Source organism: Impatiens glandulifera, chromosome 5 (assembly GCF_907164915.1).
Source record: "Impatiens glandulifera chromosome 5, dImpGla2.1, whole genome shotgun sequence".
Classification (NCBI taxonomy): Eukaryota; Viridiplantae; Streptophyta; class Magnoliopsida; order Ericales; family Balsaminaceae; genus Impatiens; species Impatiens glandulifera.
In genome coordinates, this window is record NC_061866.1 from 8,124,844 (window position 1) to 8,146,821 (window position 21,978).

General features: G+C 30.0%; 2 protein-coding genes across 2 annotated transcripts; both read right to left on the minus strand.

Moving 5' to 3' along the window:
• Positions 1–4,684: 4,684 nt before the first annotated feature.
• LOC124938809 (WEB family protein At2g38370) lies at positions 4,685–6,705 on the minus strand. Its single transcript, XM_047479324.1, has 2 exons — positions 6,319–6,705; positions 4,685–6,204 (listed from the first exon to the last, which is right to left on the minus strand). The coding sequence occupies exons 1-2, from the start codon at positions 6,556–6,558 to the stop codon at positions 4,843–4,845; spliced, it is 1,602 nt and encodes a 533-aa protein (XP_047335280.1). The 5' UTR covers positions 6,559–6,705; the 3' UTR covers positions 4,685–4,842.
• Positions 6,706–13,723: 7,018 nt separating this feature from the next.
• LOC124940118 (probable RNA-binding protein EIF1AD) lies at positions 13,724–17,401 on the minus strand. Its single transcript, XM_047480603.1, has 5 exons — positions 17,262–17,401; positions 15,313–15,607; positions 15,156–15,231; positions 14,664–14,790; positions 13,724–14,171 (listed from the first exon to the last, which is right to left on the minus strand). Exons 2-5 carry the CDS (start codon positions 15,424–15,426, stop codon positions 13,955–13,957), a joined length of 534 nt encoding a protein of 177 aa, XP_047336559.1. The 5' UTR covers positions 15,427–15,607; positions 17,262–17,401; the 3' UTR covers positions 13,724–13,954.
• Between the last annotated feature and the right edge of the window lie 4,577 nt (positions 17,402–21,978).

The following is a 21,978-nucleotide window of genomic DNA, read 5'->3' on the forward strand; positions in this document are numbered from 1 at the left end:
ACCTGATTTAGCAAACAATGTATACTTGGATTGAGCAAAGTCAACGATGATTCTTCTACCTACAATAAAGATGATCTTTTTGAATGAGGTGATTCCTGTTGGACGAATATTAATGCTCGCTGTAGAAGAGAAAGAAGAGATGGATAAAGAACAACAAGGGTTTGGTTGTGTGGGTTTTAGTTATGAGAAATTAGGGGAGGAAACTTTCCATCAGAAAAATACCGTGGAAAAAGAGGAAACTTTGAAGAAAGATATGCCACAATTTGAGGAAATATAGTTATGAAAAGAGAATTAATTAATTAATTGAAAATATATTAACTCAATTTTGAGGAAATATAGTCATGATTTTTACTCATTTTTTGTTTTTTATTTAATATATATATATATATATATATTAAATTTTATTAAATTTAATTATATAAATATATTATATATATTTACTATCGATTTTAACATTTATATATAATTATAAATTTGATAATTAAGTTAAAAGAATATAAAAAGGGTTAATATTTTTAAAAGGTGATATTATTTAATTTTTTTTAAATAACTAATTAAATTAATTTATATGACAATTTAAAATTTAAAATATATTATCATACCAATTATAAATTATTAAGTTAAAAAATATATTCAATATTAACGATTTTCAATAGGGTAATATTATATATATATATATATATATATATATATATATATATATATATATATATATATATATATATATATATATATATATATATACTCTATTAAATAATAAATCAAATTAATTTATATAAAGTTTTTAAATTTAAAATATATTATATGTATATTTAATTAAATAAATATGAATATTTCAAATTTAATTATATATATTTATTTAATTAAAGAATATATAAAATTATATAATGTTTTTAAATATAAAATATATTTTCATAAAATTATAATTAATTTGTTATTATTATTTAATAATTATGATCATATATATATATATATAATTATTAAATCTATATATTCATACAAATAAATTTTGATTATAGTTTAAATTTAATAAACATTATTTACAAATTCATATAAATTATCTAATTAAACATTTATATATATATATATATATATATATATATATATATATATATATATATATATATATATATATATATATATATATATATATATATATATATATATATATATATATAATAAATCTAATTTTATCTTTCCATCCTCTTTTGACTTATTAATTTTTTTTCTTTAAATACTAAATATTAATCTTCCTCATATTATTATTATTTTGTATTTTTATAAATCTTAAAATTTATTAATATTTTTTATTTTTCTTAAATACTAAATCTTATTAATAATTTTTTATTTTTATATTCTCTAAACTTAAAATAAATAAAAATAAAAAAGATTTATTATTCGTATATATTCTTTTTTTTTTTCTATATTCTCATCATTTCATTTCTCACATAAAAATAAATAACTCAAAAAATATAAATAAATTCTTATACAATTTTTAACTTAAATGAGAATTTTGAATAAATAACTACAATAATAGAATATAATATAATAAAATGTATAAAAAAAATATGTTTGGTTAAGTAATAATTTATACAAGATTAACAAATAAATATATATATCATATAAAAAAAATCTAAGCCTTCTATTATAAACTTTAAATCATTATCATAATAATATTATATATATTAATATAAAAAATATAATAAATTAATAATATTATTATTTGTAAATATTAATAATTAAAAATAATAAATATTTATATTATAAATAAAATTTATTAAGCCAAAAAAAGAGGGAGAGAAGAGATAAAAAAGATAGAATTAAAAATTAAAAATTTGTGGATATTTAAAACTTTACTTATAATTAATCATATATATATATATATAGTTTATAAATTTAAAATATATTAATAATCATATATAAAATTTTAAACAAATTTATAATGAATATATTATATAATTTATATTCTTAATTAAATTTCAAATTTAATTATATATATTATTTAATTAAATAATATATAAATTAATATAATGTTTTTAAATTTAAAATATATTGACATACATCTTTTTTATTTACTTATTATTATTATTTAATTATTATATATATATATTATATTTAATTATTAATAAATATATTAATATATCAAAATAAATATTAATATAATTAATATTTAATATTTTTTTTTACAAATATAGAATTTATAAATTATTAACTAAATTTATAAGTTAAAAAAATTCAATATTAAAATTTTTAAAGATAGTTGATATTGACCATTTTATATAACAGTTTTAAAATTCGTTGATATTAATCTGATTTATATTAAATTGTTGATATTAATCTAATGTATATCAACCGTTTTAAAGATAGTTGATATTGACTCTTCTATATCAATTGTTTTTAAAATCGTTTATATTTCCCCTCTATATCAACCGTTTTTTAATCGGTTATTCATCACTTTAAAATCCACAACTGTTTTAAAAGCAATGGATATTAATTCCCTTTATATCAACTATTTTAAAACGGTTGGTATTAACCCTTCAATATCAACCGGGGAACACATGGCATGGTTAATATTTTTTTTATCCCTATTAATTGTTTTTTTTACTACTGATGACTTGTTAATCTTGATAAACAATATTATATATGTTCCTATTCTTAATGATGATGATTTTCTGGATCAAGATCCAATTCGGTTTGGTTGTAGAGATCCACTTTGACATTGTTAATAGGTGGATTTTGGCATGTTTTGAAGAGAATTGTGAAGACAATGACGGTTCTTAAGATGAAAACGAAGATAGGCTTACTAGAACGGTAATTAATTGTCAAAAATAGTCGGTTGAAATCTTAATGGTGAAAGGAAGACACGTAGAGGTCTAGGAAATAAGGATTATGACTAGTTCTAGACACATACATTCTATCGTATATATGATCGTGTTGTGTCCGTGTTCGTTTCGTTTCGAACCGTGATCGCGTCGACCTGTTATCTCGTCATTATCATGTCAATTCATGATTGTGTCGTGTCCAACCCACAACTCGAATATATCATTTAAGACCGAAGAGTTCATCAACGGAGAGTGAGTTAGATCATGCCGAAAGTCAGATGTTTATGAATGTATCATTAAAAACTGGTTCACGGAGGGTGAGTCGAGGCTTAAAATCATATTAAAAGGCGTAATCAAACAGAATTGAGAATGTCGGCTTAAGTAATACAAACATTAGTGTCAAAGTATAAGGGTTCATTCACGGAGGGTGAGTTAGGGCCTATATAATGATGTCGAAAAGTGTAGTTGAATGTTTAAGAATGTATAATTGAAGACCGCAATATTCGTCCACTGATAGTGAGTCAGGGCTAAAATAAAATGTGTAGTCAAATGTTTAAGATTGTCATCCTTGAAGATAATGTATGATAGAAATTGAGAATAGTAAGAGGTTCATCCACAGATGTTGAGTCAAGGTCTAAGATCATGCCAAAAGTCGTAGTCAAATATATGTCAAAAGGCATAATCAAATGTTTAAGAATGTCATCTTTGAAAATATAATGTATATTGAGAAAGGTGAAAAACTCGAATGTTTAAGAATGTCATTTTTTAAGATAATATATATGGTGGGAATTGAGAATAAAGAGAATTAATAATGTGTATATTGATAATCTATAATGTTATATGTGGGGTGTCAATTTTAGAGATTAATAATGTTTTTTTAGTATTAAAATTATTAATTATATATATATATATATATATATATATAAATCTAAAAATTATAAAAAAAAAATAGGTAATATATATTCAAATAATAAACTAAACAAAAAATAAATATTATATTTCGACATGTTTTAAATAATTTATAAATATTTGTTATTTTAATTTATAATGTTTTAAAAAATATTTAAATTATAAAAAAAATTTAAAAATATATTTAATGTGGAAAAAAAGGATATGAGAAATAATTATTTTTATTTTATATGAAATTATTATATATATATTAGGAGATTGGTGAGATATTTAAAAAAATGTTCAAAATTAAGATAGAAAATTTATAATATGAGATATAAAAATGATATTAATAGTTAAAATATATAAATGTCAATGATTTAGTTTGACAAGAGTAAGGTCGAATAAGAACAGTTTAAACAATGATGAATATTTAAGGAACTAATATTAATATTTTTTTTAAATAAAAATGTTTTGATATTTCTTAAATAATTTATAAAAAAAATTTATTTTAATTTTAATATTCTTAGATATATATTTAAAAAATATTTAAATTAGAAAAAAAATAAAAATATATTAAATAAATATGTTAAATTTTAAAGTAATTAAAATTTTATTTTAGATTTATTTATTTTAATTTAAAAAAATGAGACATTATATATAAGTAAATAATAATATATTTATCTATATTAAATTGGTATCATTTTCTTCATCTAATCTATATAACATAATACTCTAAATTAATTTTAAAATTTTGTAAACCTAAACTCTCCCCCAATTTTAAAAATCTTACACTCCTAAAACCACTATATAAAAACTATATTTAATAAACTAATACCTATTTAACTTCATAATTTCCCAATAAATCTGTAAAAATATGCCATTGTCTCTCTCACAAAATTAAACCTAAGAGATTAAATTTAAACCTAAGAGATTAAATAAATTTCTCCAAAATCCTGATAAAATCTAACAAAAACCCAAGATCAAATGAAACTAGATCTTGAAGACACTACTATTTATAATAATAGCAATTCAACCTCCATAAACAGTTTGTTAGTTTTAAAGAACTAAGATCAAGCCTAACATAGATAGACACACAAGAACAAGAACAGGAAGACAAAACAAATATTAATTACTCCTTTTGTTTAGAAGATATCTTCTTCTTCCTTTTGTTTTGCTTTCTCACAAGCACTGAAAACCGACCAAATCCAAACTTCTTCCTTTTTGCCGCCGGTAACCCATTTTCTTTCTCAGACCTCCGACCAGATAAAACATCACTACTAGCCGCCGGTTTACTAAGCATTTGCCCTAAAGAAACCTTCTTTTTCACACATGTACTCTTTTCCCCAGTATTATCATATTCCAGTTTCCTGCTTAGTATTTGTCCAATCGACATTGTCGGCCTACAAACCGGTCTAGGTTCATCATCATCATCATCATTAACCATGTTCATCCCATTCACATCCAGCAATCGGGGATCTTTTCTCAGACCCTGAGACGGGTAAGTTGCGTTCTTGAATTTCGTATTGTTTTGGACCGAAGAAGAAGAAGATAACCGTTTTTTATGGTCAGATCTCCATTTTCGTAAAGCTTCTTCCACACCCAACTTCTCTATGTTTGCAGACTCTACTCTGTTTAAAGCTTCTTCCAAAACCCTCTTGCTTGATTTCACTTCTTCATTAGCTTTCTCTATCTTTTCAAGAATCGAGTTTTGCGATAAGTTTTCTTTCTCAACCATAACCATTACCTCTTCAACTCTCTTCTTAGACACTTCCTCTTCTTTAAGTACAAGACTTAATCTTTCACTTGACGTCGAAGAAGACAAGAACTCTTTGATCTCTGCCATGGCTACGGCCTCTGTAGCTCTAGCCGCATCCTTCATCTTCTTAGCCGCGTACAATCTTGATTCGGCTGTTTTGATCTTTGTCTTCGTCTGTTTGATCTCGGAAAGTGATGCGAAAACTTGAGCTTTAGCAGCTTCCCCTGTTTTCTTATACTCCTCTGCCTCGGAATTCAATTGCTTAAGAGCGTTGAAAAGATCGGTTGCGTTAATGTATTTGAGTTTGGAGTTGGTTATCGTTAGTTCTTCCTCCATTGATGATATTCTCGAGGTATTTGCAGACAACCTTTTGCGGGTTTTCTCTAGCGAAATCTTCTCTTCAGTTATTCTCTTGTTGTATGTTTCAACTATTGATCGAATCTCGGCTAGATCGGTTGTGGTTCTTGATAGGTTCAGTTTGGCTTGTTTTAGTTCCATTAGAATGAATCCAGGAGCCGAAGAGGGACAAAGGATGGGATCGATATGGATGTTTTCTTTTTCAGATGTTTCTTTTTGTAACTTACGTTTAAGTTCTTCAACCATGTTCTTGGTTGATTCTAGTTCTTTTAAAACATCAAGGGTTTCTCTTTCTTTGACAATTAGATCTTTCTCAAGAAGCAAAGCATGTTCTTTCACTTCCGTAATGTCAATTACCTCTTCTTCATCATCATCTTGCTGCCATTATTAAAAACCCAAAATGGAAATGAATACTAAAAGTCTTACCTTTCAATCCTCGTAATTCCAAAATTCCTTAAACATTATATTCAGAGGAGATAAGAGAAAAAGGACCTGATGAGTAGTAGATTGGGAGGGTTTGAGTGAAGGTTTCCAGAATCCAATTCCTCCAAATCGAGTAGCCGCTTCTTTCACAGATTCGAAAGGTGCAGAAGTGTCGATTTCAGCCCGTGGGGTATCCACATTCTGCATTTTCGCCGGAGGAAACGTATCGTTGTTGTCGACGGCGGCGGATGAAGGATGATTTGTTAATACTGGTAGGTCTAGAGGAGTAAAAAAACCATCTTCAGCCATTCAACGACAAATCTGAAACCCTACAGTTTTCGAGATTGAACAAGACAAAGAAATGGGCTTCTTTCCAAAGGGTGTGTGGTACAAGAAAAAACAGACATGGGGAGAGAGAGAGAGAGTAACGTTAAAAAGTGTCGGAGGAGTGGTGGGGGAGAGATCAGATGAGTGCGTCTGGTAAAGAGAGTTTCTTGTAAAGCGAGCGTGTAACGTTCAAAAACCCATACGATAGGAGGGAAGCTGTTTTAAGACATTTTACCTAAATTGCATTTTATTCCAAAAAATTATATTTTTTTTAAAGACTTAGCACAAAAATATATAATAATAATAATAATAACAACGTTTAATTTGATTTTTTTTTTTAGTTTATGGATAGAGAGAAACTAAACATATATATAATGCTTACTTTGAATTTGTTTGTTTTTCGAGTCGAGAATTTTGATTAATTTGGATATATATGTGAGAGCAAATAAATATTTGGGTTGGATTCTGGGTTGACTCACCCATAAATTTGAAACGGTTAAAAATAAAATTAAAAATGTTGTACGCATGTTTTAAATTTGTAACATAACCAAACAAGTACAACCATTTAACCGAGTGTGATTGATGTGTGGTTTTCCGATGGATAATAGATCGGTAATAAATGAGAGTGGTTAAAATATATGAATCAAATATTTGATTGACCAAAGTGTGAGGTCACAAAGTTAAATGTCGATTAAGATTGATTGTTTGTTTTCTTAGGGATAAGAGATATGTGAAAGTGTGATTGGGATATAGGGTGATGGGTGGTCTGTCGGCCGATAGGATGAGGAGACATTTGAAAAAGTGTGAGTCACAAGTTGATTGTCAATTGGGGATTAGTGGTTGGTTTGACGAGGTATAAGAGATGTGTGCTCAATTGATATTGGTTGTTGATGTTTAGTTATGAAGCCTACACTTATAATAAACCCTACAATTATCAATTAGAGTTTATTGGGTTTGTATTTGGTTTTGGGCTTGGGCCTGACCAAGAGTTATTTAGGTTTTATTACCTAAATGTTTACCTTATAAATATGTGATTTTTAAGGGTTTACATAAGTTAGAGAGAATTCTAGAGAGATAAAGTGTAAAACAAAAACTTTGTATTCCTTCTTCTTCTTCATAGTGAAATCTGGTGGCGACTGAAGTGGACGTAGCTCAATTTGAGTGAACCACTATAAATCTATGACTTCTTGTGTTCTTCTTTTTGCGTTTTTACAGATTGTTTCAAATAGGTCGAATTTGGGAGATATAAATCCTAACAACTGGTATTAGAGCAGCTAGGCTAGATCTGAGCATTGGAAAACGATGACAAACGACAACAATATATGACACGGCATTGGAAGATTCGATGAGACAGATTATGCCTTCTAGAGAATGCAGATTGAAGATTATCTCTATGGAAAGAAGCTTCATGTTCCTTTGAGTGAGAAACCAGAGAAGGTGGATGAAACTGAATAAAAACTTCTTGATAGACAGGTTTTGGGAGTTGTCCGATTGATGCTAGCCAAGACGGTTGCTCACCATGTAGCAAAGGAGAAGATCAACATGGGTCTGATGAAAGCTCTTTCTGATATGTATGAGAAACCATTTGCTAACAACAATGTACACTTAATAAAAAGACTCTTTTACTTAAAAATGGTTGATGGTACTTTTGTCACTACTCATTTTAATGAATTCAATACAATTATGAATCAATTGTTATCTGTTGACATTGATTTTGGGGATGAAGTTAGTGCCCTGATTTTGTTAGCATCTCTACCAAATAGCTGGGAACCTATGAGGGCAACAATTAGTAATTCAGTTGGAAATGTTAAACTGAAATTTGTTAAAGTTAGAGATCGTATTCTTGCTGAAGAGGTTCGTAAAATTGATTTTGGTGAAACGTTTAAAGGTTCTACTCTGAATGTGGAAAACATGGGCAGAGGTAATGATAGAAATTTTAACCGAGGTAAGAGAAAATATATGTCGAGGAGCAGGAAGAGTCATTCTAAGTCTGGACAGACATTTGAGTGCTGGAATTGTGGTAATAGGGTCATTTGATGAGGAACTACAAAGCACCGAAGATAAACGGTAATGATAAAAATGATGCAGCCAACATTGTAACAGAAACTATCACTGATGCATTACTTCTGTTACAAAGCACCGAAGATAAACGGTAAAGATAATAGTTGTTGCTCGAGGTCATAAAACAGGAACGTTATACACAACTTCAATTTACAGAGAAACTGTTGTTGTTGTAGTTGATGACTCGAAGAACAGTGAGCTGTGGCATTGCAGGTTGGGCCATATGAGCGAAAAAGGGATGAAAATTCTTTTGAAGAATGGACAGATTCTAGAACTGAAGTCTGTTGAACATCAGTTATGTGAAAATTACATTCTTGGAAAACGGAAACGAGTGAGTTTCTTAAAGATTAGGAAGGAGCTCAAGAAAGAAAGGCTAGAGTTGGTACACACTGATGTGTGGGAACTTGCACTTGTTTTTTCTATTGGCGGATCATACTACTATGTGACTTTTAAAGATGATTCAACAAGAAAAATATGAGTTTACTTTATGAAGCACAAGTCTGAAGTATTTGTTATTTTCAAGAAGTGGAAGACTTTGGTTGAAAATGAAACAAATTTAAATTGCAATTATCTCGCTAAAAAACCGCGTCTTTGGTGACTTCATGATATGATACATTCTAGTCCTACAGAAGTTCCAATTCTGTTGATTTTATGGGACTCTTCTCCACGTCTGGATGTTCGCGCTACAATTAGCTACAATATCATCCCAGGTCTGCTCCAGAATTCTTATATTCCTCAAGAATGCCCTCGCGTTTCTCTCCCTCCAAATGTTGTCAACTGTTGAGCCGAATCCGCATTTCAAAATCTTTGAATTAAACTTTGTGCCCTTCGCTTTCTTCACAGTCAGTTCCTAGATTTCTTTCCAGTCTCCCGGGAATCTTGGTCATCTCCATATTTTTTGTAAATTTATTCCAAAGTTTCGAGGCAAATGAACAGCTCTCGAAAAAATGATTAGTTGTTTCTTCATTCCCTTCACACAACAGACAACTTGAATCCGGAATTTCCATGTACTTCCTGACACGATCTCTCGTGTTTAACCTTTCCCGAAATGCAAGTCATAGGATGAATTGGTGTCTCGGGATAACCTTTGACGATCAGACTATATTAGCCCAATCTACTATTTGCTCCTTCTCTCGGATGGTATTCCACACTTTGCTTGAAATCATCTTCCCGTTTTCCTCGGCTTTCCATCAATGTACGTCTGTTCTTTTGTTGAATTGGATGTTACTGATATGTTCGAGAATGCGCCGCCCCACATTGTGTTTCTGCCATAGTCCGTCTTTAATGTCTTTGACCTTCACAGCTAGGCAGTCCCGTCTGATCCTCACGTTTCTAAATTCCTCTTTATTGATTAGTAGTTGGTCCTCGTCCCATGTGATAATGCCAAAACAGTGTGTTTCTGCCGTCTCTCTAGCTAATATCAAAAAGTCCTACAATTTTGTTTCTTAGCTTAAGGATTTTCTTTAACGACCATCCCATACTTTTGCTTATTTTGGATGTTCAAATGCTTGATTCGTGTTTCATAAACCAGGTGTGGACCCACTTAATACAAAATGATTCTTGTTTGCTCTCGATGGCCCATAAGTGCTTATATGTTAACACTTTATTCCATTCAACACAGTTCTTGAGCCCTATGTCGCCTTCTTCCTTTGGTTTGCAAAGTACGGTCCACTTAACCTTCTTCCTGCCTCTCCCGCTACTTCCCAAAATAATGTTTCTCATTAGCGCGTCAAATTCTTTCATTACCTTATTCGGGAGCACGAGTTATTGCGACCAGTAACCGATGATTCCTATTACCACGTTTTTAACCAGCTCAATTCTTCCAGCGTATGTAAGTTTATTTGCTGCCCAACCAGAAATTGAGTTCTTCATTTTCTCGATCAGTGGTATGTAGTGCGAGATTTAGATCTATTTTTCAATGAGTGATATGCCTAAGTACCAGGAAGCTTCCTTCTGTGATGCCCATGATGTTGTATATTGGTGGGTTCTTTGTCGAGTGGGTAAAGAGGCATATGCGAGAGTAAAGAGATATATGAAAAAATGTGAGTCACAAGATAATGGTCAATTGGGGATTAGTGGTTGGTTTGACAAGGGATGAGAGGTGTGTGATCGATTGGATTTGGTTGTTGATTTGTTAAAGTGGGGGTAAAAGAGGTTGACTAAGATTGGTAGGTGGTTTGTCGATGGGGATAAAAAAGACATATGAAAAAGTGTGAGTCACAAGAGGTCGACTAAAATTGGAGGGTGGTTTTTTGAGGGGATGAGAGGTGTGTGAAAGTATGTGAGGTCACAAAATGAAATGTCAATCGGGATTTGGTAGTTGGTTTGCCGAAGTGAGGGTAAATATAAGAGGTATTCTTAACAAATTAGATGTTAGTGGTTAAAAATATATGAATGCAATGTTGATTGACCAAAATGGTGGATGGTTGTCAACCGGGGGATAAAGAGGCATATGAAAAAAGTGTGAGTCACAAGTTGATAGTCAATTGGGGGTTAGTTTTTGTTTTGACGAGGTATAAGAGGTGTGATCAATTGATATTGGTTGTTGATTTGTTAAAGTGGGGGTAAAAGATGTCGTCTAAAATTAGTGGGTTGTTTGTCGAGGAGGTAAAGAGGCATATGAGGGAATAAAAGAGGCATATGAAAAAGTGTGAGTCACAAGATGATGATCAATTTTGGAATTAATGATTTGTTTGACGATGAATAAGAAGTGTGTGATCAATTGGAATTAGTTGTTAATTTGTTGAAGTGGGGGTAAAAGAGGTCGACTAAGATTGGTGAGTGGTTTGTCGATGGGATAAAAAACATATGAAAAAAGTGTGAGTCACAAGAGGTCGACTAAGATTTATGGGTGGTTTGCCGAGGGGATAAGAGGTGTGTAAAAGTGTGTGAGGTCACGAGATGAAATGTCGATTGAGATTTAGTGGTTGTTTTTTCGAAGTGAGGATAAATATAAGAGGTCTTCTTAACAAATTAGATATTATGGGTTAAAAATATATGAATGAGATGTTGATTGACCAAAGTGGCCGATTAGAGGATTGTTTGTTGATTTGTTGAAGTGGGGGTAAAAAGAAGTCGCAATAAGAATAAATATGATGAGATGTGAGGTGGGGATTTGTGGTTGATTTGTCGGGATAAGAAGCCGATAATAAAAGGAGATATCGACGGTTAAAAATATATAAATGAGATGTTGATTGACCGGAGTATAAACGTGTGTGTGAGGTCATGAGATTAAAGGTCGAAATTAAGATTGGGGAGTGGTTTGTCGAGGAGATAAAGAGACATATGAGAAAATGTGAGCCACAAGATAAGAGGTCTATTAGGGATATTGATGTTTGGTTTGACGAGTGATAAGAGGTGTGTAAAAATGTGTGTAAGGTAATGAGATGAGATAAGATGAGATGTCGATTGAGATTTGGTGGTTGGTTTGCCGGAAGTATGGAATAATTTAAGAGGTTGGTAACAAATGAGATATTAGTGGTTAAAAATATATGAATGAAATGTTGATTAACTGAATGTGTGAGGTTACGAGATTAAAAGTTGATTGTAATTGGTGAGTTATTTTGTCGAGGGGACAAATAGGCATATGAAAAGTGTGAGTCACAAGATGAGAGATCTATTGAGGGATTTTGTTTGTTTGACGATGATAAAAGGTGTGTGAGGTCACGATATAAGATGTCAATTGAGATTTGGTGGTTGATTTTGGGGTAAAAAAGAGGTCGCGGTAATATATAAAAAGAGGATGATAATAAATGAGATATTAGTGGTTAAAATATATGAATGAAATTTTGATTAATTGAATTATAAAAGTGTGTAAGGTCACACGAGATTAAAAGTTGATTGAGATTTGTGGGTGATTTCCGAGTGGATAAAGAAGTGTATGAAAAAGTGTGAGTCACAAGATAAGAGGTCGATTGGTGGTAAAAGAAGTCACGATAAATGTAAAAATCATGAGATGAGATGTGGGATTTGTGGAGATAAGAGTCAGATAATAAAAGAGATGTCGGTGGTTAAAAATAATATGAATGAAATTTTGATTGACCGGAATGTGAAAATGTGTGAGTTCACGATACTAGAGGTAGATTGAGAATATTGATTGGTTTGACGAGTGTGATAAGAGACATTTGAAAAATGTGAGGTCATGATATGAAATGTCAATTGATATTGGTGGTTGATTTAACGAGATATAATAGGTGTGTTAAAGTGTGTGATGTCACGATATGAGATGTGGATTGATGGTTGATTTGTCAAAGTAGTGGTAAAAAAAGTGTAATAATGGATAAAAAGTTAATAATAGTGTAAAACACGTCTAACATTATTTTAGATAAGAGCAAAATATACGGAACAATTTTAAGGAAAATATCCAAATTCATCGCTACAGTAACTAACCAAAAAAATGTGTAATTACTTATTAACTTGATTTTTATTCTGAAGAAATCTATATTTTTTTTAAGTATTTTTCAAACTAATTAAATTGTTTTTTTTTTATTTTGGATATATAATAAATATTAAAATATATATTTATATTAAATTTTAGATTGAACTTTGATAAATAATATTCTATTTATATTCCATTCATATTAGTTTCATTACTTTTTGTATTATTTTGTTGATTAGTTTTCATCGGGCAACAATCACATAAATTTGAAATAAGTTAAAGTTTGACCAGCCATTTTTCTGCAATACCCTCGCAATCTTTCCTTTCTTTGCCTTCAATTACATATGAAAACCTTAATATTGACACATTTCTATTCAAATTTCTCCAAGAACATTCCGAACAATAAATAAAGTTCACTAATATTCGAACTCATTAGTTTACCCACATAAATCTCTCAATGATTGATCTCGATTAGGGGGAAAGAACCGATAATAAATACATAACCATCAACCAATTGGATGTCTCAAACAAAATCAATGCAAAATTATATTCCTTAAGATTTTATAAATATACAAAATATGCTTGTCTAATGTATGGACATAACTTTTTCATCCATGCTTTATTTTGTTTATGGTCACTTTCTACATTCAGTTCAAAATAATTATAACTTTTTAGAAGTTTTAAATGAAAATCAGTCAAGATTGAACAGCAATGTAATTTCCATGTAACCATTATCATTATCATCATCAGCCAAACAAGATCTGATAGCACTTTAAGATTGAACTAATTGGGTAATCATTTGGTTGTTGTTGATGATGATGATCATGTTCATATATAGTAAAAATAAAAACAGTTTTCAGTTGAGAAGAAACCACTATAACCAATAAGATTAATTAATAACATTAGCCAAGAAATCTACCTTTATCCATACAATTGAATCTATGAATCTGTTTCTGAATCTGTTTCTGAATCTGTTTCGCTATCTGATTTCCACACTGGTGGCCGCCTCCTATTTGTATTGGCTTCCAATGGAGGGAGGTCGTCATCATCACTCTCATCTTTATTATCACTTGATTTCAATTCTTCAACTTCCTGCAACAATGAAGTTTGTTCTCTGCTAGCATTTTTTGCATCTTTCAATTTGAATATTTCTGGCCTGCACATCATAGACAAAACATCAAGCAGAAGCATGATATATAAGATATTAAGAAGCAAAATTTGAAGAAATACCCATTTTTTCATAGTTCATACTAACTAATTTGAGCCATTTTTAAAGTCCATAAAGAAAAACGAGCTTTTGATGTAAGTTTAAGAAGTAAAATGAACTTCTATCCTAATATAAATTAGTAGATAGTTCAAGTGACAAGACAAAAGGTTAGGAGTTCGATTTCTAATAAGAACACCTTAAGTTAAAATGAGGGAACTACTTTGGGAGGTTGTGCGTGTTTTTAAAATAAAAAAAAAAAGAAGTATATATATAGAGAGAGAGAGGGCAATTACAAAACATTGCAGCATTGGAATGCTATTAAGAAACTTAGAAACCATTTTTTTTCTTTTTTCTTATATGTAATTCGAAGTCCAAAATTTAAAAACCTAAGAAAGAATAACGAGAAACAGGAAAAGAAGAGAAAATATTTTGGTGACGCACCATGATGGAGCGTTTTTAAGAGCCCGGACTTGTTCATGAAATAGGACTTGAGAAACAACGCACGACACTTTTCTACCGGATAAAATTGTCTCTTCTCTTCCGCTTTCATCAACAACAACAAAGTTCCCTGCTTATTGGTAAGATAGCAATGCACAAATCCATTTCTAACTTCAGCCACAAAATATAATAATGGTTCAAAAGTGAATAAATAACTTCAGAACCTTGAAAAAAAATATTTAGAAAGATCAGACTTAATATACGAATAACATTTCCATTTTGATATCATTTGAAGCCACGATTCTAGGTTATATGACTTATGGGATAATTGACATCTAATCTAATACAGAAACAAAATGCCGAGAATGGGAGCCTATACAATTGGCCACCTCTTCTTCCAATTAGTTAGAAAGTTTCTTAGCTGAAAAGCCAGAATGAGATAGGATGAAGGAACACTACTAATTATTGTAGCCAGAGTATGATATAAAGACAAACCTATCTTTGTCCACATGCTCTTCTGAAATTTAGCTGGAAGCTGTGCTAGAGTTTTTTCGCCTTTATCATCCATTACCTTTTGTGCATAGAAAAAGGATAAATTAACTGTTCATTCATATCAATTTGAACTCTAAAAGCATTGAAATAGAGAGAGTACCTCAATGAGGTTGGAACCTCGAAGTGAGACCACTTGCATGATGATCTGGTCTTGTTGAAGTGTGAATGCCTCCTGCTGAGCTGCTTGCTTCAGATTCTTCCTTCCCCCTTTCATGGCGTTTCACTTGAAATGGTTTTCCCAACTGCTTTGAGAGATTTTAACAGTGGGTGAGCGACAACCGGAGGGAAGAGAGGTCGATACAGGAATCACCGCGCTCTTTCGGAGGCAGAGATAAATGTCGTGTCTCGAGTTGTGGTAATTTGCAGGGCGTTTGAAGGCAGAGCCAGGCCAAAATCTGTATAATAACCCAACAATTAATGATGAACAAGTTTAAAAGAAGGGTGGTTTCAAGGGATATTGCTGATGAAGAAGAAATGTTTCAAGGAAATAGATTCTCTACAACGTACTATCCATTAGTTCAAATAGGCAGCCTAAGTGACGAAGGTGCATGAAAATAAATTATCAGCTTGCAAAGCATGAGACTTTATTAGAAACAAAGATAAAGCAATCAAATAGTGGAAGTTGTTTTGGACCTTTGGTCCTAAAAATTTATCCAAAAGACACCAATACATCATTTAGCTAGCATTCCTTGGAGAGTTACTGATTTTCTTTTAAATGTTGTTACCAATTACAGTTATTAGATGGTGGTTACAAATGAAGTGAACAGGATATGGGTTGATAAAGATTTAGTTGTTCTAATACAGTTAAGATTGGCAATCTGTTCGCGTTCAATTCTTGGCAAACCACTGTGTTTTCAAATGATATCAGAGCAAGGTTAAAGTTAAGAAGACGAATCGGCGCATGGAGATTTTATTCTTAACGGTAACGCCACCAAGGAGCAAACCCTAATTCATCATGTCAAGATGCAAAGACGAATATAGGAACTAGACCTAATTCATAAAACCCAAGTGATTCCAACTCAAGCAGAAAAAAAAATCACGAGAATCAAATTAGCACTTGAAGCGAAGATGAAGCTTGGATTCGAATGATCCACAAGAAGTTGTTCACTGGAGGATGGTTGATGCAATGGTTAGGGCTTGGATTATGAATACAATGGATAAGATGATCAAGATCCATTTTCAGCAACTGTGGAAGAACATAAAAGGAAGACAGGAAGGTAATAATTGACCTACTCAATATAAGCTTTAAAAGAAGTTTTCCAGGACACTGAAGAATCAAAGCTGTTGCAATTTCTCGTGGGAGATGAATCCTATGAGAATGTTAAGGATGAAATGTGGTCTGTTCACAGTGTGAGCTAAGAGGACACTTGAAGGAAGACTGTTTTAATTCTGGGTTATTTGCAATCTGTATCGCACCCGTTTGTTAGGGATAGGGATCAGGACGGTCGTAGTTCTTTATTTGAATCATTTGTTTTTGTTTGATTTTTTGTTGTTTCCTATTTTGTATTTATTTTCCAAATATTTATGAATTAGGCTCTAAATTCCTAATCATGCTTAACCATTTCATCACCAATCAAGTCAAATTTGCAACATAAGATCATAACTCACCAACCATCTCAACTCAAGGTATAAATAAAATCTCAAATGAATATCCTACCAAATTTTCTTCCAATTCCATATCAAAAATCAAACAAACAATCTTCTTTAGGCATTTGCATAATGAAACACCTGTACATTGCATGCATTCTGATCACACTTTACATTACAGCAAGCATTTCATCACCTTTGATCCACTCCAACATGTTCATCAAAATCAAGGAATTACTAAATCAACACATCTCATTCCTAGGTTAATTCAATCCTAAGCAATTCATGAAATTTACCGATTTAAGCAATATTTAAAATCATAGACTATGATGATTACAACAACTTAAGCAGAACCAGCAAAATAGCTTCAACATTTGTATTCACTTCAGTAATCAATTAAATCTTTTGATTAATCATCTAGGAATGTTCACGTTGTTTCAACAGTATACATGAAAACCTTACCAGCAAAATTGAAGGAGTAACTCGGCTTCTCTCGATTCGATTTCAGCTCTCTCTTCGATTTACAAATCCGCCTTTTCTATTCCGATTGTTTTCCTTCACTATCAATTTATCATTCAAATTAGGGTTTCAGTTCTTCGCAGAGGCCGTTAGCAGTGTAAAATTAAGAATTTACTTAAATAAAAAAATAATAGTAAAATAAATCGACATAAAAGAAAATTATATTTAAATAATATTTTTATTTAAATAAATAAATTATATTTATAAATATAAACTAATTTTAAAATTTTAACTATATTATAATAGACAAACCATTGTTTTTAAATTTTATGAAAATATTCTGATGGACAAGTTTGATTATTGATTATTGAGACCTAGTCTTAAAATTTGGTCCAACTAGAAACCAAAATAATTAAAATTTTATTTTATTATTATTTTTAATAATAATGTAGAAATATTAAAATATTTATATATTTTGTATTCACATGTACATATTTTAAAATATATAGAATATTTTAATCAGTTGTTGGATATTTTTAATACTTAATTCCATATTTAATTGATTGTGACTAATAAGATTAAGTACAAGTTTGTATATAAATATTTATAAAATTAAAATTTATAAATATCATAATATAATTATATTTTAATTTCATTTAAAAAATTATGTTTTTATAATTAAATTAACATAAATTTATTTAAAAATATAATATATATATATATATATATTAAGTTTAGAGAAACATAATAAATAATTTGGGGTTGAAACTCAAATATGTTTAATTTTTTTTTATTAAAATTGGTTAATTAGTTGATAACTATTAAATAAAAATTAAATTATAATTATTTATAATTTCATTAATTATTATTTATTTTCTTATAAGTATTATATATATTTAAAAAAATTAATATTTTTGATATTTTACGATAAGATATACAGTTAATGTTAGTAATTTTTCACCCTTAAATGTGTTTAACATGTTTATAAGATTTTTTTTTGGAAAAATAATATTTGCGAGATAATAAATATTTTCACATATGTTAGGGTTATGATTTTGGATGAGATTTTGCATCTAAGGAAGAACAAAGCTATGTTAGAGTTAGGATTGAGCTGGAGAAATACAAATCTGGAAAATATACAAAGATTTTGTTTTTTATTATGAGTAAGTAGGTTATAAGTTATTTTTTTTAATTTAATATTTGTTTCATACCAATTTTTTCCCATCACCCTCATAAATTTTATATAATATAAGAGACTCAAATATACAGACTTTTGTGGAAGTACAAAGAAAGACCCTCAATTGACCCTAGATTGAGTTGGGCACAAACAACTCCCACAAATCAATAATAATACAAAATATATATGGGTTAAATACAGCCGTATAACTAGTTTAAATATACAATATTTATAACTTTTCTACAATTTATTTGTCAAATTTATTATAACTCACCTACAAAAAAACAAATTGATCCATCCAACATCTCTCCCATGTTCATATCTAGTATGTAAATCTAACATTCTACAACCATTATATTTCGCTTTGATAACATTCGGGGTGGATAAATCTATAAGATTTTGAAACCCTTTTTTGTTATTCCTTCCCTATGCCCTTAACTTTGCCAATATCATCTTTGTCTGCCTACCCACAATTGTTTTTTATGTTAATCCAAATTTCTTAAAAAACTGAATCATTTGCATGCCTTCTTTTGTTTATCCCTATCATTAAATTAACCTTAGAATCATTAACATATTTAAACTCCATTCTTACAATCATCTTTCTTTAAAACAATCTATATAAATTTTGTCTAAAAATCTAATATTTCATATTCGATTCTCACTACGCGATTTGAAGTTCAAACTGATAATTATGACAAGAGAGATTGTACTGCTTTTCTAAATTAAATTTAAAAAAAATCATTTTTTTTTAAATCTGCTTCATTCAATCTTTATTTTTCCACTTCCTTCCTTCTCATAGATTCACCTTGCCTTCCACGTTCCTAATTTCCGTCAAAGCTTCTGATCAAGATCTCTCCTAAAAAAAACTTCTCTAAAAATCAAATATTATATTTTCATAACAAAATTACAAACTAATATGATTAGCTATATATATATTTGTATTTTGTATGATTAGTGCATGCATGAAGATCTGACAGTGGGTCAGATGGATCATATATATTAATATTCATTTTTAATTTTTAAAAGGATGAAAATTAAGGGAAGCCATAATTAGTTAGGTTCTATAATAGCACATTACTGTACTCATAATTGAGTACCCTTTGAGAAGTAGGTCGCCCTGGGATGAGACGAGCTAGGTAGTTTAGGACCCACCTTTTAATCAATTAAAATATATTATTTTTTATTAATTTAAATAGAAAAAATATTATATATTTTCAATAAAGATACAAGTTAAATAAAAAATGTTAATTTTTTTTTCATATACAGCACCCAAATTTCGGGCGAAGGAGAAGGATGATTATCAATGATCAATGGAAGATGCCGAGAAGCTCACTACTCTCTATATATAATATTTAATTATATGAATTATTAATACCCTTGATCCAAGGTCGATTTGAATATCTATTCTTTGTTTTTATTTTTTTACTTTTATTTTCTAAATTAAATGGCCTAGCTCCTCCCTAGGTAGTCTCCACAATTTCAGATCCAAATTTCCCTAATCTAGACTTAATACTATTTTATACCTTATCTTATATTTTGGCCCTACTCATCCCTATATTTAGTAGAGCTGACAATAAGTGTGATGTTTTTCTTTTTAAATTTAATGTTTATATGAATTAAGTAGAGAATGAACTTAACATCATCAAATTTAAGTTAGTTGTGATCAAAGTTAAGGTATTAGTTAATAATATCAATTAATTAACTTATTGAGAAATATTGTTATTTGCCCACACTCTTCTTGATTAATTTATCATTTTATTGTGATCAATTGAACAACAAAATCTTTTTAGTTATATATATATATTAGTTTTCAAAACAAAAATAATACTTAGTAATATATCTAGTAACATGGTGAACTCTCGTATTTTATATTATTTTTGTTATTGTGTTTAAATTGTTGAGTTGTTTCTTGTTATTGTGGTCCGGCTTTAACTTCCGGGTAAATAAGCGGGTCAAAGTTTTCTATTATAAAAACAAATTAGGGTATAAATATTTTTTTTGGTATTTTTCTCTTAAGACATAATAAGGTTGAGAGAATAAACAGATTTAGGGTTTTTTTGATTATTTCTTATTATTTGGCTGATTTAGAGAGAGAGGAATTGGAGGAACTTTTAATTGTGGAGTTTCTCAATCATTTTTAGGGTAATCACTTCTTTCATTTGATAGTTAGATATGTAAGTTTTTACTATTGACATTATTTTGATTTAGTGAAACTTATCCCTCCCGTGGACGTATGGTCGATTTTGACTGAACCACGTATATTATGTTATTATTATGTTGTGATATTTCAGTTTTGGTAAATTTGTTATTCGTTATAGATAATTTCAAAACTGATTTGTCACATATTGGATTTCTAAGAAGATTCATGGTTTTGTTGATGTAAAACCCAACACTGGTATCAAAATAATATTGATTGGTTACGTGTTTTAACATTGGAGTAGAATGCTCTACTGGTTACCTGACGAAATTCAAAGAGGAGATTAACTGATTTTTTTTGTTGGGGTTTACGCCAGTTGTTAAGATGGTAATAACGAGGAAATCTAAACCTGATATGGTGAGTCTGAATGGTACAAACTATAGGCAATAGAAGTTGATGATTAGTGATATATTAGTTTTAGACGATTTGGATGAAACAATTGAAAATGAAGGTGTTAGACTTGAGATTACAAAAGATGTTGATTAGAAAAAGACAGATAGAAAGACATGTAACTTTATTCGTTCGTGGGTTGGTGTAAATGTTGTGCACCATGTTGAGAACGAGACTACGACGTATAATGTGTGGAATAAACTTGAAGCTCTCCATGTTGGGAGGTCAGCGGGGAATAAAGCAATACTAGTACGAAGGCTGGTGAACCTTAAGTGCATTGATAATAAATCAATTATTGAGCATTTGAATGAATTTCAAAATATTTTGAATCAACTGAGTAGTATGAAGATAAATTTTGATGATGAGATGTAAATTTTTTTTAGTCCTTGGCTCTTTTTATACGAGTTGGGAGACACTTATTATCACTCTCAGTAACTTAACATCGTATGGTAAAGTCAACATGACATTTATCATCAGTTCCTTATTTGATGAGGATAATCGAAAGGGGATAAACTCTTTAAGTCTGATATGTTGGTGACTGATAGAGGAAGGTCTAAGTGGTTCGAATATTAGCAAGTTTAGAAGTAAGTCTAGAGCTCCAAAGAATGATGATGATTGTCATTACTATGACTAAATGGGTCATTGGAGAAACGAGTGCTGAAAATTTTAAAATCATAAAGCAAAGGGTAAGGTGAAGCCTAAAGAAAACAAAGAATAGAGTGTTGATATATCTACTTATGCTTCGGATGATGAACTGACATATGTTTCTAAATGTCAAGACTCATGTCTTAGTACGTCTTCAAATGAAACAACATGAATTGTTGACATAGGTGACTCATTCCAGATTACTTCATACGAAGATTACTTTTAGTCCTACAAAGCTAGTGATCATGGTGAGGTTCGCATGAGTAACAGTGGTGTGTCCAAGATAGTTGGTCTGGGTGATGCTAGAATTG

Excerpts from the sequence above, each read along its gene's own strand:
- LOC124938809 (XM_047479324.1), bottom strand. The coding sequence starts at position 6,558 with ATGGCTGAAGATGGTTTTTTTACTCCTCTAGACCTACCAGTATTAACA. Across the intron at positions 6,205-6,318 it reads CCCAATCTACTACTCATCAG|CAAGATGATGATGAAGAAGA; the intron begins GTCCTTTTTCTC and ends TAATAATGGCAG.
- LOC124940118 (XM_047480603.1), bottom strand. The coding sequence starts at position 15,426 with ATGAAAGGGGGAAGGAAGAATCTGAAGCAAGCAGCTCAGCAGGAGGCA. Across the intron at positions 14,791-15,155 it reads GAGCATGTGGACAAAGATAG|GGAACTTTGTTGTTGTTGAT; the intron begins GTTTGTCTTTAT and ends ACCAATAAGCAG. Across the intron at positions 14,172-14,663 it reads CTTAAAAACGCTCCATCATG|GCCAGAAATATTCAAATTGA; the intron begins GTGCGTCACCAA and ends TATGATGTGCAG.